Source organism: Miniopterus schreibersii (genome assembly GCF_964146895.1).
Source record: "Miniopterus schreibersii genome assembly, chromosome: 9".
NCBI lineage: Eukaryota > Metazoa > Chordata > Mammalia > Chiroptera > Miniopteridae > Miniopterus > Miniopterus schreibersii.
This window is the reverse complement of record NC_138118.1, coordinates 2,287,913-2,303,954: the sequence shown is the minus strand read 5'-3', so window position 1 is coordinate 2,303,954 and position 16,042 is coordinate 2,287,913. Positions and strand designations below refer to the sequence as shown.

Genomic DNA, 16,042 nt, shown 5'->3' with positions numbered 1-16,042 from the left:
GAGACAACAAGGCTGAGACACAGAACTCGGGAGAGCCACGGACTACGCACAGGGTGTGGGGGGTCTGGGGGAGGAGGGCCACGGGAAACACGGCCCACGTGTCAGGGGCGAGGTAGCCACGTGACAGAAGCACAGGCAGTAATAATGGAGCTGGAGAGGCAGCCAGGCTCAGAGCAACCTGTAGGACACGGAATGGACTTGACGCATAATATAAATGTGACCGCCGCCAGAGTGTCGGGGTGGAGCTGGCAGGGTTTAGGATGCGCTTTGCAACTGTGCTGAGAACCTGGGATGTGGAGAGTAAAGCGAAGCAGCAAAGAAACGGGCTGAAAGGCTACTCTGGGCTCTGAAAAGTACTGGGCTGGAACCATGGCAGTCGGCGGGCAAATGCAGAGGACAGGGACTGGCGGAGGCACCTTCTAAAGTTGAGCTACAGGACTGAGCGCGTGAGGTGCGAGGAAAGTAGAACTCAAGGGTGAACGCAAAAGTGTTTGGCCTAAGCCACTGGGTGAATGTGGGTATTACTTACTGAAGTGGAGAACTCTGGGAGGAGATCTGGGCCAGAGGAGGAGTAAAAACAAAAGTGATTTGGGGTATGTCCAGGTGGGTGTCTAGCACATTCGAAAAGGAGATGTCAAGCAGACAGCTGGGTAGGAAAGTGTGAGGTTAGGAGGAAATCGGCCCTGGGAATATAAGTGTGGACATCCCCAGGGAGTGAGCAGAGGTAAAAGTGGGTGCGCCGAGGCCGGAGGCCTCCAGGGTTATAAAGCTGGGAGTCTGGGCAGGAACCAGGCAAAGACTGGAAGCGAGGGAGGTGTGGCCACAGCAAGTGAAAGGAGACGCTTGAAGGAGAGCGGAGCGCTGGCTGAGGCGTGACTTCAGAGCTCTGTTAGCGGCTTCCAAATAAAGTAAAAAATAAAAATAAAAAAAGACTTCAAAGCTGAACTACACACAGTTAGGCTACGACGTCCTGTATTGCTCTTTCAAAGAATAAAGACCGTAAGTTACAAAGGTACAAACTCAAGTTTGCAGGTAACTAGGAGAACCATCCTCATGCCGAAAGCTCAGGTGCTTCGTCCGGCAGGACAAGCACACTGGGGACAGCTGCCCTGTTCCGCTCTGAGGGTCCCCCGGTGGTACCCCTGAGCCCACAGGCGCCCCTCCCCCAACCACACAGGGGAACCGGCCTCCGACTCACAGCTACTAAGTAACAAAACCACCCTTCCCGTCCCAGCTGGGCTCTGGGCCTGGGACTCACAGCTACTAAGTAACAAAACCACCCTTCCCGTCCCAGCTGGGCTCTGGGCCTGGGACTCACAGCTACTAAGTAACAAAACCACCCTTCCCGTCCCAGCTGGGCTCTGGGCCTGGGACTCACAGCTACTAAGTAACAAAACCACCCGCCCGTCCCCCGTCAGCCCCTCACCTGATTCTGGCCTCGACGCCGACGGAGACCAGGGAGCTGGCGGACTCCTCGGACACGGAGCGCTGCAGGGCGGGCGCTGGCCGCTTGCCGCCGTCCCTGCCGTCCGCCTCGGCCTCGGCGTCCTCCTCGGCAGACTGTTCTTTGATCTCTGCTGCAGGGGCAACAGGAGAAGAGTCATTGTTGCATCTGCAGGTTACGGAGCGGAGCCCATCATGAAGCATCATGAAGAGCAACAGCCGCGCTTCACTAACACAGCCTGTGCACACGATCAGCCGCATCGCTTATGTTTATTCTCTCTCCCCCTCTCCCTTCCGCTCTCTGAAATCAATAAAAAATATATCTTCAAAAAAGAAAAGTGGGCAAAGGACAAAACCCACACTCACGTGCTCAAATATTCAAGTTTTAAGTTGGCCGCCTAACTGCACAGCTATATAGGCCGTATTTCCCAACGTTTTTGCAGCCACGCCTGGCGAGTTCTCACCAACAGAAAATGACCAGAAGGGACGGCGCAGCTTCTACCTCCCCTGAAAGGACCAAGCTATGTCCCCCTTTCCTGTGCGCTGGAACAAGGACACGCCAGCGCCCCGGCTGCGGTACCGCAGGTGAGAGCAACACGCTAGGGGAGCGCAGACACAAGGCGGAAGGACCCTGGGTCCCAAACCACCGCGGAGCACAGCCGCCCCAGCAGCCGGGACCTCCCGCTCTCAGGTACATTACACGAGAGAAAAGTCGTCTTGTTAAAGCCCCCGCTGTATTTTGGGGTCTCTTACGACATTTTAACTCGGGCCCTCACAAACACAGAGACTGGTGTCGGGAGTCGGGAAATGCCACAGCACAAACCTGAAATAGGGGGGTGGGTGACCAAAGGACCCTTTTATGCTGTTTAAAAATATGTGGCAGATCTCTGACCTGCAATAAACGTGGAAAGCGGACGCAGGGAAAGGCATCGGGAAAGACCCTGAAGTTACACTTGCTGCCCCCCTCGGAGCTTTCGCGGCCAAAGACGGAGAGCAATGCGGGTCTGCTGGTCTCTGCCCGGGGCCGGGAGGTCCTCCACAGCGCCCACGCGAACCGCTCTGCGAGGGAGCGTTTCACTTCCACCAGAGGCGCCCGGGCAGGCGTGGGATACGCTTTGTCTGCACCCCTTCTATTATGAGAGAACGAGGAAGGGTAAGAGTCGGGAGAGAGGAGGCCCAGCCCGCGGCTCAGCTGGCTGGAGTGCCGCCCACACCCCTGAAGGCTGAGGGCTCCATCCCCGCCGGGGCCAGTACGGAGGCAGCTGATCAGTCTCTCACATCGAAGGTTTTCTCTCTCCCTCCCTCGCCCCCCCGCACCTTCCTCTCTCTTTCAAATCAATAAAAACATATCCTTGGTGAGGGCTTGAGAGAGAGAAAAGATGAGACACGTAAAGGAGAGAAAGACTGTCTCAGAAGCTGCCGGGCAGGCACTGAGCCCAAGGGCCGGGGTCCCGGGCCACTGCTGCCCCGAGGACGCGGTTCCTGGGAGCGGCGCCGGCAGCCTCGGCCGGCCCGAGGTGTCCCTCCACCAGGCGGCGGCCTGCTCGCAGCTCGACCGCGTGCAGCCTCCGGTCCCAACTTCCTCCCCTGGCGGCTGCAGCACAACCCCAGCTATTCCCTTATTTCTTCCCCCTCGAAAAGAAAATGCATAACACTTTTAACATCTTTAGGTGTGTGGGGTTTTTTGGGGTTTTTTTTAAATTTGCTTACAGCTAAAGAGAAACAAGTAAGAGGGCAGTGTGTCTGTCTGTCTGTCTCTCAAATTAGACCCAGAGGGAAGCGGAAGGCTAACCGTGAATGGTAACAGTAGGGGGTGGTTTCCAGGTACACAGCCGTCTGAAATTAGGTCCCCTAATCCCACAGACCCTAACTACAGGCATTACTTTTCCTTAGAAATGGGACTGGGAAGGAACAGGCCGACCCACGGAGAGAACCACGCAGGACCCATCCCGTCCTCTCCTCTCCTCGGGCCCCGACCCTAACCCGGATCTGCGAAAAACAGCAGGGACGGCGGGTTTGGTTTTACATTTGGTTTTACTTCTGCTGTTTTGGCCCCTTGTCCTTAAGGAATAAGACAGGCTCTGATGCCTGCTCCTTAGACCAACCACGACACAGAGAGAGAGAGGGGTGCCCACGACGGTGCGAAGCTGCAGGCAATCACAGCGCCCGTCTCTTCGGGCTGCCGCTCTTCATCCCTGGCCGCGGGGCCACGGCGGGCAGCTGGGCGAGGGGCGTGTCCCTCTTCCCCGCGTCCCCACCAGACGAGAGCACAGCGCTCTGGACGAAAGGACCGTGAGCCAGCGGCGACTGAGGAAGCAGCGCTGATGCCGGGGCCTGGTTATCCAGTTTACTAGTGGACACGGCCACCACCCTGGGCTGGTGTCTAACGCAGGAAAGATCCGCCCCCGGGGGGACAGGGACTCCCCTCGGCCCCTACCTGTGCTTAACCCGGAGCCACTAGGTGGCGCCGGTGCGGCGGGAACGACACGAGAGCCCATCCCGTGGGGGCGGCTGAGAGCCCGCCAGCCAGGCCGCCGCTCAGGGCACCGCCTCGGAGCTGGGCAGACCTCTGGGGAAACGGGTACACGGGACAGGGTGGTAAACCAGGCCTGAGGCCTGCCGCTCCACTCCCACAACAGTTAATGGTTGGTTCTGAGACACAAAGTTGACGTGAATAGCAAAGGCTATTTGCTGGGGTGGCTAAAACCAAAGCCTTGGAATTCAATGGTCCGGAATCTGAATCCTCGCTGAGTCGTCTGCCGGCAACGTGATGCGGGCACGTCACTTCACCGCATCTCAAGGTCAGCGCGCTAATCACTTAAAAGGCAGCTGACACCACCAGGCAGAAAACTGTCTTTAGGATCAGAAAAGACAAGACATGTGAAGGCCGAGACCACTGCCTTCAGTGCACAGCAGGCGGGGGCGGCTGCCACCCTGAGTTTCCACGTTCCCACACGCCATCCCACCTGCGCGGCGGGGCTCCCGTCTAGCGGGACAGCGCGCACAGCCTCGGGCCCTCGATGTCAGGGCGCCCGCTCCGAAGCTGCGCTGTGAGGACACCGCACTCGGCACCCCCGGCCTTGGGCCAGACAGTCAGCACATCGGGGCTTCAGGATGAAGTTCCACCCGACAGAACTGCCATGTGCATGTATTCCACCCAAACGGCAGCCAGCGCAAAAACGAGCGGGACCCTCGTGGGCAGCGGGTCTAGTCAGGAGCCGGAGGCGCGAGGCCATGCGTCGGGTTCAGAGGCGGGGAGAGCAGGAGAAAGGAATGGGTCCCGCCAGCACTGCAGGGGCCGGGCCTAACCGTCATCTCACTTCACGCCCTCCTTTTAAACAACCAGAACACCTGGCTTAATATCCTCACTGAAAAGGTAAGAAAACTCCACTCTGAAGGGTAACGGGAAGCAGAGCTGGGCGCAGAGCCCAAGCGCCCCTTCCGCCCGCGCCCCGGGAGCTTCGCAACTGAATCGCCAGAAGAGCGAAGCTCCCGCTCGCTGGGCCCGCTTCCGAGGGCGACGCTTGTTGACTCTGAGATGAAACCTGAAAACGCGGAGTTTTTCCTCCGTATGTTTTAAGCTCTACTGAGTGAGATGATAGAGAAAACACCTCACAGCCAGGTTCACAGAGATGACCTTCTGATTTGGGGCAATGAGGAAATTATTTCCCCCAAAGGTTGGGTAATTATTTGGAAGGGCTGTCAGTGCCCCACGGATATAGTCGCCATCTCACCAGTAAGACAGAATAGACTGTAAGATGAAAAACGTCCCAGTGCCCACGTGTCACCGCCTCAACACGCAGGACATATCCTCAAGGCACAGAGTCTTTTCCCGAATTTTTAAAGTGTATTTAACCAAGCATTCTGGGATCTTGGAGGGAGGAATTACACCTCTGTGTTTACTGACCTCTGAGATTTAGGATTCTAGACGCCCATCTGATACAGCTGTAACCACAGGCAGAGCGGGCACTGCCAGGCAAACCCGCGTCTCGACACCACTAGGAAGCAGGTAATTTCTCATCAAGTTCAGTGTTTGCATATATCTCAAAATACCATTTACCCTCATTACTACTTCAGAATTACAGTAAGTATTAAATTAGATTTATAATTAAGGGTGAATTTAAAAACACATTACAAAATTACAAATTTGGCTTCTTACTATTTTGATATTTCAATATAATTACCTTTGCAATGTTACGTTTTTGTTTTGTTTTTTTTAATAATATGTTTTTATTGATTTTTAGAGAGAGAAGGGAAGGGAGAGGGAGAGAAACATCAGTGATGAGAGTCACTGATCAGCTGCCTCCTGCTCGCCCCCTGCTGGGGATCGAGCCCGCAACCTGGGCATGTGCCCTGACCCGGAATCGAACCAAGACCTCCTGGGTCATAGGTCAACGCTCAACCACTGAGCCACACCAGCTGGGAGCATTCTAATGTATTTTATCCATTTAAAAACACAGCTTGGAAAAGAGTCTGCCAAAGGGGTCAATGGCACAGAAAAGCACCCCATTCCTAGGAGACAGCACCCCACTCTACAAAAGTGGGCACCAGACCTGTTTATAAACCAGGGCCTCTCACAAAACCTGGGTGATGTTCGACACTTGTTAAATTCATTATATACTATATCACGCAAACCACGCAGGTAAGTCTTACAATACACACACACATACAGAATTACAAAGAGCACAGAGGAAGATACACAAAATGTTTTAAACGGGCTGGTATTTGCTAATTATGTTGGTCAACGCTGGCAACTTTTTACCAGTGATCCAAACAATATGCTGGCTTCTGTGCTTTAGTTAACTATTAAGTAGAATAAAAATTACTCTTCTCTCCTAACTCCCTTCACCTCCACAGAATGACAATACTCTCCATGCTTCTTTATACTAAGACTACAGAAGAAGATGCATCTGAGAAATTGTGCAATCGTGTCCTTTCCTTCTTTAGAACAGCAGTGGTCAAAAGAAGCTGGCCTTTCGATAGTTCCATTCTCTGGATGTGTCTGTATCTTACTAAATCTAGTGTATCCACTGCCACCAAATTTCGTTGTAAAGGTAAAGACTTAGCACTACCTCAAGAACAGAAATAACACACAAAAAAGCTAACATTTTATCTATCCTACCTTTATTCACTAAACTACTTACAATACTGATGCGATTATTAATATGAAGTAACCACTCCTTTCACAGAGCACAGAGAGAGTTTGAAATGTAGCAAAAATAAACACACAAAAATGTAAAACATTGTTTTTTTCTAGGACTTAACACTTTTATAGCTACTTATTCTCTTTACACTTATCCATAGAGTTCCATGTTTTCAGAAATGTGCATTACTGTTATAATTTTAATGTGATTTTTTTAAAACAAAGGATTAAGAATGAGTCCAGCACGGCCGGCGTGGCTCAGCAGTCGAGCATCATCAACCTAGGATCCAGATCATCATGGTTTGATTCACGGTCAGGGTTATGAGCTCGATCCCCAGCAGGGGGCATGCAGGAGGCGACCAATCAAGAACCCAATACTTATCAACAGCTCAAAACAAGCTGACATTAATTAATATAATAATTGTTAAAAGCCAACTGCTCTCTGGATATTTAATTTAGTAATTAAAAGTATTTCCTTTAATTTTTCTATATAACTTTTTAAAAATGTGTTTTTAATGGATAATCATTTTTTACAATTAATTTAAAAATTAAAACCAGCAAATTACAATATACATCATCACCATCTAATACCAGCTATTTATAGCAATCTTAATCTTCTGAGAAACATCTTTACTTAGGCCCCAAAACTCAGTGCAAATAATATGAAAAGAATATTTAAAGAAATATCACCATGACTAACTTTCAGGAAACACGCACTATGTTGTAGGCAATAATGTGAGTGGGTATGTGCACTAACTCATGCAAACTTCACAACATCCTTACGAAGACGGCTGCCAGGTCCAGGACTGTAGACAAGCTAACACGTCAGGGTTACTGTTTCATAGATGCCGGCAGGAGACACGAGTCTCCAGGATCAAAGACAAAGGACTTCGTCACTCCCTGCGTGGCCAGCAGCATGAGCGAGAGGGAATCAGTTTCCTTTCGACCCCCAGGTTTCTCAGGGGTGACACCCTGAGCCCAAATGAATGGTGAAATGCATGACAAGGAAGGAAGGAGGGAACAGAGAGTGGGGAACCCACTGCTTTTACGATAAGCACTAAACAAGCCCCGTGCTTTGCCCGCAAGGGAGACATTGCCTCACACGTCCAGCTGCTCCATGCAGACGCAGTTCTGAGAAATGGCCCAGATAAGGAGCGGCCAAGTCCTTGCATTCCTGGTCTGCTCAACGAGACGTGCCGGGCGCAAGAGACGCCTCCAACAGCAGCTGCCGTCATCTCCACCGCGCACACGAGGAAGCAAGAATGGGGTTGAGGAACTTGGCTCAAGAACACAGCAGCCCTGGCCGGGTGGCTCAGGTGGGCACCATCCTGTACACAAAGTTGCGGGTTTGATTTGCAGTCAGGACACATGCTTAGGTTGCCAGTTCGATCCCCAGTGGGGGCACGTATGTATGGGAGGCAACCAATTGATGTCCGTCTGTCTCTCTCCCTCTCAAATCAATAAAAACATATCCTCGGGTGAGAACACAGCAGAGGAGCCTGGATTCCAACACAAGGCTGTCTGGCTCCAGATCCTAAACCAACCGCTACTTTAGTGGAAAATTGTGATTCCAAGTGACGCAATTAAAGAAAACAAAATAATTGTATAAGTGAAAACAAGAGGAGCCCCATGAAGCAGCAACAATAGCTCTGAGACAATGTTGCTAATGTGGACCGCAGGCTGGAGAAAGCACACAGAATCTGAGGCAGTGGAAGCCATGGCGAAGATCAGCCCAGGAAGGAAAGGAACACACAACAAACGTGCGTAATTATCCCTCCCCGACGAAGGAGGCAGACAGCACGGGGAAAGTATTCACAAAGGTTCCATGGGAGAAAACATTCTGGAAACAAAGTGAAGATCGAATCTGCAGACCAAAGCAACTCAACCACAGCAACAGAAAGAAAGCAGCCGGCCCCCGTCCGAGCCCCGAACCAGGCGGCAGGTGAAAGGTAAGCAAGGGCGCAGCTGAGCGCGACCTGTGGAGACTGGGCAGAGGCCACCCCGCTGCCTCCGGGTGCCCGCTCCACACCTCCGGCCCTGGCCCCAGGCGGCTTCTATTCCCGTCTCAGGAGTGAGCTCCGACGGCTGCCCTGGGATTGCACCAACTGGCCTACTTCTGAAACAGACTGAGTCACAGAGACCAGGGACCTGAACGGGTCCGTCTGATACAGAGACAGCTCCCTCTGGGTGGACACGGACCAGAAATCACGTAGCAACCGAGACTGCAGGCAGCCGGCTCCCGTCAGAATGAAGCTCACTCGGGGAAAAAGCAGAGAGGCAGGCGACCCAGGCATCGGTGACACTGTGGGCCTGACGTAAGCCGGCTCAAACCCATCTGACCTCTGAACGAGACAGGGTATGACCACAGGCGGCCCTCTTTCTTGGAACCTGAGTTATCTTACTTTTAATAGAAATACCCTAATGGACTGGATCTAATAATGGATATCACGTTTCATACACTATCCAAGGGGACAAAAGGAGTTACACATTCTATCCAAATGCCCAGAAAACAATGATATAAACTAAGCACATACTCGGGTGCCGAGAAATCCCCAGAGAATGTCTACTTGCACAGCAGCAGACTGGCTGATCTGGAACAACCCTCCCCTTGAAGGCAAAGAAGAAAGCCGAGCGACATATCTTAAAAATCAAAAAGTCTACGGTCCCGGCCAAGGTAGCTGGATTGGTGGGGCATCGTCCCGTACACCAAAAGGTTGTGGGTTTGATTCCTGGTCAGGACACATGCCTGGGTTGTGGGTTCGATCCGCAGTAGGGGCCATGCAGGGGGCAATCGATCAATGACTCTAACATCGATGTGTGTTTTTCCTCTCTCTCTCCCTTCCTCTTTCTTTAAAAATAAAAACATATCCTCAGTTGAGGATTAAAAAACAAAATTAAAAAGTCTACTCACAAGGTGGTAAGGAGTACTGGTGAAAACTCCGGGGGGAGTCCTGGCCGGTTTGGCTCAGTGGTCGGCCTGCGCAATGAAGGGTCCCGGGTTCGATGCTGGCCAAGGACACGTACCTGGGTTGCAGGCTCAATCCCCAGCCCGGCTCAGGATGCAGCGCTTGCGGGAGGCAACCAATCGATGTGTCTCTTTCCCTCCCTCTCCTCTTTCCCTTCCACTCTCTCTGAAAAGTAACGGAAAAAATATCCCCAAGTGAGGATTTAAAAAACACACAAAATTCCTGGGGAAGCAGTGAGGATGGGGAGCCAGGCACTCAGGGCTGCGTTTCCCATGGGGGTATCAGCAACAGACTAGGAGATGGTCCTAGAAGTCTACAACCATCGGGGATTGGGGTTCAGGGAGGGCATGAACCCCAGTGGCTGGACATGAGGAGAAGAGTGACCGGGAGTAAGCCGTCCTCGCGAGGGCTGCTGTGCAGCGCTGAGGCCGGTGCTCAGAACAGAGAGAACAGCCGCGCCACTGGACAGGGTGGGCCCGGTCACAAGTGCCCTGGGTCCCTGGAAAATTTAAGAAACAAAACAAAATTATCTTTGATGGGGGAAAAAAATCATCAATATATTTCCACACAAAAAAACCGAAAACAAACAAAACCGTCAAATACACTGTCCAGTCCAGCAGAGAACAGGCAGGAAGGACTGAAACATCCACTGGAGCAAAAAAATATGAACCACCTGTGTTTCCCACATTAAAGGGAATAAACCCTACCCATTAAATTTTTCAAGAGAAACTAGAAAAGTAATGCTGCACATCTGAAAACGAGTAACAGACTTTAAATTATGGCAAATGGGCCCACCTGGTCTGAGCACAGATCAGACAAAGTGAGGCGGGTAAGTGAGCGGGAAGGTCTGGAGTGATCTGTCCAGAAGACAGGACAGAGGGACAAGAGAATGAAACACACCAAAGAGGACGAACGGCAACAAGCAGGGACGCAGCCTGAGGCCCTGAGGGAAGGGAGGGTGGTGCACACTCGGTACTTGAATATCTAATAGCTGAGGACGCCCCCAAACCAACGAAGACTTCGAGAAACCTCAAATTCCAAAATGAAAACAGGGTGCCAACCCACCACAACAGAATTAGAAATTAACGACAAAGCAAAAACAAACAACAATAAAATCTGCACAAATACCTAGAAATTTTAAAAACTCTATTGAGCATCTGACAAGTCCAAGGGGAGGTCAAAGCTGCAACTAAAAACCATCCAGAAAATAAGGCACATAATAATATCCAAAACACCAGAAATCATGTTACGAGAAAAGGTTCACCAGCCTTCGCACTTTGCTTTCTGGTTTAGTAATTAAGGAAAATTAATGAGTTAAATATTTACTCCATAAGCTGGAAAGGGCGGAATCCACAAAAACTCCCACAGCTCACATGATACAAACAGTGAGTTTACAAGATCGCAGAGCACAAGGCAAACACGCAAAAACAAATCGTATCTTTACCTACTAGCAACGTACAATCTGGAACCCGTTCTTAGACGTGTGTCACTTCTTCAACCATTTACACCTGGGGAAGGGCAGGGCTTGCTATCCCTAACTTCCTTCAAAACTACACCGTGCGCCAGGGACGTGCACACGCTGGTGAAGCACTAGCTCACTCCCCAGGAGTGGGGGGAGGGCCCTGCTGAGCTGCTCTGGAAGCCGCAGCACCCCTACAGCAACTAGGGGGTGCTCCCTGCTCCCGCTGACCTTCACCTCCCATCAACGCCCAGGGCGGTGCTACTGAGCATGATGGATGTTAGAGCTGTTTTCATTGGTGGAGTTAATGACTCATTAGCATGACAGACATTAAAATCGGACAGTGGTTCTGAAGTTGCTGTTTTAGACCCCGGGGCCTTGTCTGGAGCTTCTAGCCTGGAGGCCCTGCCATTGGGGGTGACTTCAGGCTCCATCCCTGACCGTATCCTGCTAACCCTTCCCACCGGGCGTGGACACAACACCTAAAAGGGGGGAGCTCGCAGTTTGTCCAGCTTTCAACAGGATGTTTGATTTCACAGTGTGAGTGTGCCTGCTGCTGATAAATGGTTGGGGAGTATGACAAGAAATATATATATGTCACTCATAACAGCTTCCCAAGAAATGAAATGATGTAACTAACAAAACACAGACAGGGCCTGGATAATGGAAATCACAAAATGCCAACGAAAGAAATCAAGGACGTCCCAAACAGAGAAACATGGCAGGTTCACAGGACGGAAGACTCAACACAGTAAATGCACCAATTCTCCCCAAACTGAGATACAGGTTTAAGACAATTTCAATTAAAATCCCAGCAGGGTGGCTCAGCTGGCTGGAGCATCACCCCATATACCAAAAGGTCCTGGGCTCATCCCTGGTCGGAGCGCATGTGGGGAGCAACCCATCGATGTTTCTTTCTTCTCTCTCTCTCCCAATCAATCAATAAAAAAACAGATCCTCAGTGAAGATTTTTAAAAATGTCTCCCCATAGAAGTAAGGTACAGACACTCCTGGCTACTCTAGAAAAATAAGCTTAGAGAAGTCTAACGACTGAAGGGCATTTCTGGAAAGGAGGTGGAGTGGGTAGTCACAGACAGGAGAGAAGGGGTGATTCTTAGAGAAAGACCTGGGTAACTGATTGAGAGACTGGTCTATACAAAGTGAGAGCCAAGCAGGCATGCTCTGCGCACAACTCTCCTCTGTGAGAAAGGAGGTTCCCGGGCAAGCCCGGGACCAGCATGAGTGGCGAGCGCTGGGTGGCACTGCTGACAACGTATCTCAACATGCCGTTGACCTGGTGTTAACCAAAACACGGAAGGAAAGGTTCCAGCAAATGCTCGCCGACACTTTAGATAGGACTGATGTACCAGGGATAGTTTGGGAAAAGTCCCTTCCAGGTAGAACTTTGAAAAGTCTGTAGCCTAGAAAAACCAACAAACCAAGACAAAGTTCTAATAAAAAATGTAAAGGTGGGCAGAGAACAGAACAGTCGTTGCCAGGGGCTGAGGCTGGAGGAATGGGGGGGATGCTGGTCAAAGATACAAAGCTGTAGTTACACAGGATGAATATGTCTAAAGATACAATGTACTAGACATGATGAGTAGAGTTGATAGTGAACTGAATCCTGGAAATTTGCTGAAAGTAGATTTCAGATCAAAAGAAAGCAGAAGCTATATTCATCTCGGACACAGCGGACTTCATAGCAAGTAAAGTTATCAGGGTAACCAGGGTTATTACATAAAGGGGTCAATTCTCCAAAAACACACAGTACCTCTTAACACATATGCACCTAACAACAGTGCCAAAATACGTGAGGCAACAACTGATAGAACTACAAGGACAGATGTATGAGTCCAGTATTATATACGGGGACATTAATACCCATCTGTCAGGAGACAGATCCAGCAGGCAGAAAATCAGTAAGGATGCAGCTGAACTCAACGCCACCATCAATCGTTTGGATGGAATGGACATCGACAGACCACTCCATCCAACAACAGCAGACACATTCTTCCCCAGTTCACGTGCTACATTCACCAACAGACCACATCTTGGGCAATAAAACAGATTTAAAATAATAGAAATCATACAATGTCTGCTCTCAGATCACAATGGAATTAAACTAGAAATCAGTAACAGGAAGATAACTGGAGAATTCCAAAATATCTGGAGGTTAAACAACACACTTCTAAATAACATATGGATCAAAAAAATGATTTCAATAGAAATTTTAAAATATTTTGAGCTAAATAATTAAGGAAAACTCAACTTATCAAAATTTGTTGGATGCGGTGAAAGCAGCGTGTTGAGGAAATTTTATAGCATTGAATATATATATTAGAAAAGACCTAAAATCAATCAGCCAAACTTCCACCCTAAAAAACTAGACAAAGAAGAGCAAATTAGATGCAAAGCAAACAAAAATAAATCATAAAATTAGAGATGAAATCACTGAAAACAATACAGAGAAAAGTCAATAAAACCAAAGCTGATTCTTCGAAAAGGTCAAAAAAATCAATAAACCTCTAGCCAGGTTAACTAAGACAAAAAAGGGGAGAACACAAAATACTAACATCACAAATGAAAGAGGGGGCATCACTACAGACCCCGTGGACGTTAAAATAATAACAAAGGAACACTGTGAACATCTCTATGCCCATAAACTTGATAACCTTGCAAGACATAATTTGCCAACACTCATCACAGGAAAGACATAAACATAGGATTATATCTGTTAAAGAAATTGAATCAATAATTAATAACCTTCCAAAACGAAAGCACCAAGCCCAGATGGATTCACTGGTGAATTCCATCAAACACCGGAGGAAGGTATTACACCAATTCTCTACAACGTCTCCTGGGAGACGGAAGCAGAGGAAATGCCTCCTACCTCATGCTATGAGGCCAGTACACCCTAATGCCAAAGAGAGACAAAGGTTTTACAGGGAGAAAACACCTACTTACCAACAGCTCTCATGAACATAGATGCAAAAATCCTCAACAAAATATTAGCAAGCCAGACCCAACAGTGTATAAAAAGAATTATACACCACAACCAAGTAGGATGTGTCCCAGGTATGCGAGGCTGGTTCAACATTTGAAAACCAATGACTGTCATCAATGGGCTAAAAAAGAAAAATCCCCACCATTACATTCACACACACAAAAAAAGTTTGATAAAATCCAACGCCCATTTGTGATTTAAAAAAACAACAGCAAAACCTCTCACTAAACTAGGAATAAAGGAGAACTTCGTCACCTTGATAAAGAACTGCTACAAAAAGGAACCGAGAGAAGCTGGAAGCTTTCCTACTAAGATCAGGAGCAAGGAAGGGTGATTCAACACCCCTTCCTTTTCAGTGATGCTCTGCAGGTTCTAGCTGCTGCCGTAAGACCAGAAAAGGAAATGAAAGGCATACTGACTGGGAACAGGGAAATGAAACCGTCTTTGTCTGCAGATCACCTACGTAGAAAATCCAAAAAAAAAAAAAAATCAACCGAACAACTTCTGGAACATCCAATAAGCTATTATAGACAGGTTTCAGGATACGAAAGTTAACATACAAAAGTCAATCACTTTCCTACATACCGGCAAAAAACAAGTGGAATTTGAAGTTTAAAAAATATATACTATTAACCCCAGCACCTCCTCTCCTCCCCAAATGCAATGCCATTCCATGTTCATGACTTAGAAGACTCAATATTGTCAAGATGTCAGTCCCTTTCTATGTGAACTATAGATTCAGGGCAATACTGATAGAAATCCCAGCAAGTTATTTTGTGGATATCGACAACGCGATTCTAAAGCTTATATGGAAACTCAAAAGAGCCAACACAAGACTGAGGAAGACGCGAGTGAGGGAAGGACACTGTCTGATGCCACGAAGTCTAGGAAGCCACAGTCATGAAGACAGAGTGGTAAAGGTAAAAAGCAGACAGACTAACAGATCTAAACAGAGAGCCCAGAAACAGGCCTCCTAACTATAGCTAACTTCTCTGAGAAAGGAGCGAAGGCTATACTATGGAGAAAGGGCAGTCTTTTCAACAAACGGTGCTGCAACAACTGGACATCCGGACTGGGGAAAAATCTAGGCACAGACCTCACAAAAATTTAACTCAAAGTGAATCACCGACCCAAATGCCAAAGGCAAACCTGGAAATGTCCTAGAAGATAACAAAGGAGACTCTAGGTGACCTTGGACTTGGCGATGCGTTTTTAGATACACCACCAAAGGCGTGTGACACACACTGATACACTGGACTTGATTAAAATTAAAAATTTATGCTCTGAAAAACGCCGTCAAGAGGCATGAGAGAAAATACGTGCAAAAGACGTGTCTGATAAAGGACTGTTATCCACAGTATACAAAGAACTTACAACTCAATGATAAGAGAATAACCTAATTTAAAAATGGGCCGAAGACTTTAACAGACACCTCACCAGAGAAGACAAACGGGGCAAATAAGCATATGAAAAGATGCTCCACATCATATGTTCCCAGGGAGACGTAAATTTAAAAGACACTATATACAATGGTGAAACCCAGCACAGGGACCAAGCGCAGGCGATGGTGTGGCCGATGGCAACGCACGCGCCGCTGGGGGTGCACCGTGGGTGGTGCAGCCGCTTTGGAGAAACCCGGCCGTTTCTTCCTGAGCTAAACGGACTCTCGCCATATGGCCCAGCCACCGTGCACGCTGGTATTTACACAAAGGAGTGGAAAACTTATATCCGCACGAAAACCTGCGCACCGATGTTTACAGCAGCTTTTTCCGTAACTGCCGGAGCCTGGAAGCAACCAAGGCGTCCGTCCTTCAGTGGGTGACGGATAGACTGCTGTACACACATCCGACAGAATATTATTCATCAACAGAAACAAGCCACCAAGCCACAAAGAGAACCTTAAATGCGTATTACTAAGTGAAAGGAGCCCGTCTGAAAAGGCTACATACTGTACGACCCCAAGTACGTGACATTCTGGAAAAGGAAAACGGTCGAGGCAGAAAGAAGAACCCCAGTTTCCAGGGGTC

At 49.0% G+C, this 16,042-nt stretch overlaps 1 protein-coding gene across 13 annotated transcripts in view; it reads right to left on the bottom strand.

Moving 5' to 3' along the window:
- KMT2C (lysine methyltransferase 2C) overlaps positions 1-16,042 on the bottom strand; it is a 181,885-nt gene that overhangs the window by 112,775 nt on the left and 53,068 nt on the right. For all 13 annotated transcript variants that reach the window (XM_081147756.1, XM_081147762.1, XM_081147765.1 and 10 more), the window contains exon 3: positions 1,427-1,577. In XM_081147756.1, coding sequence (XP_081003882.1) covers positions 1,427-1,577 — 151 coding nt within the window. The remainder of the gene's footprint in view (positions 1-1,426; positions 1,578-16,042) is intronic.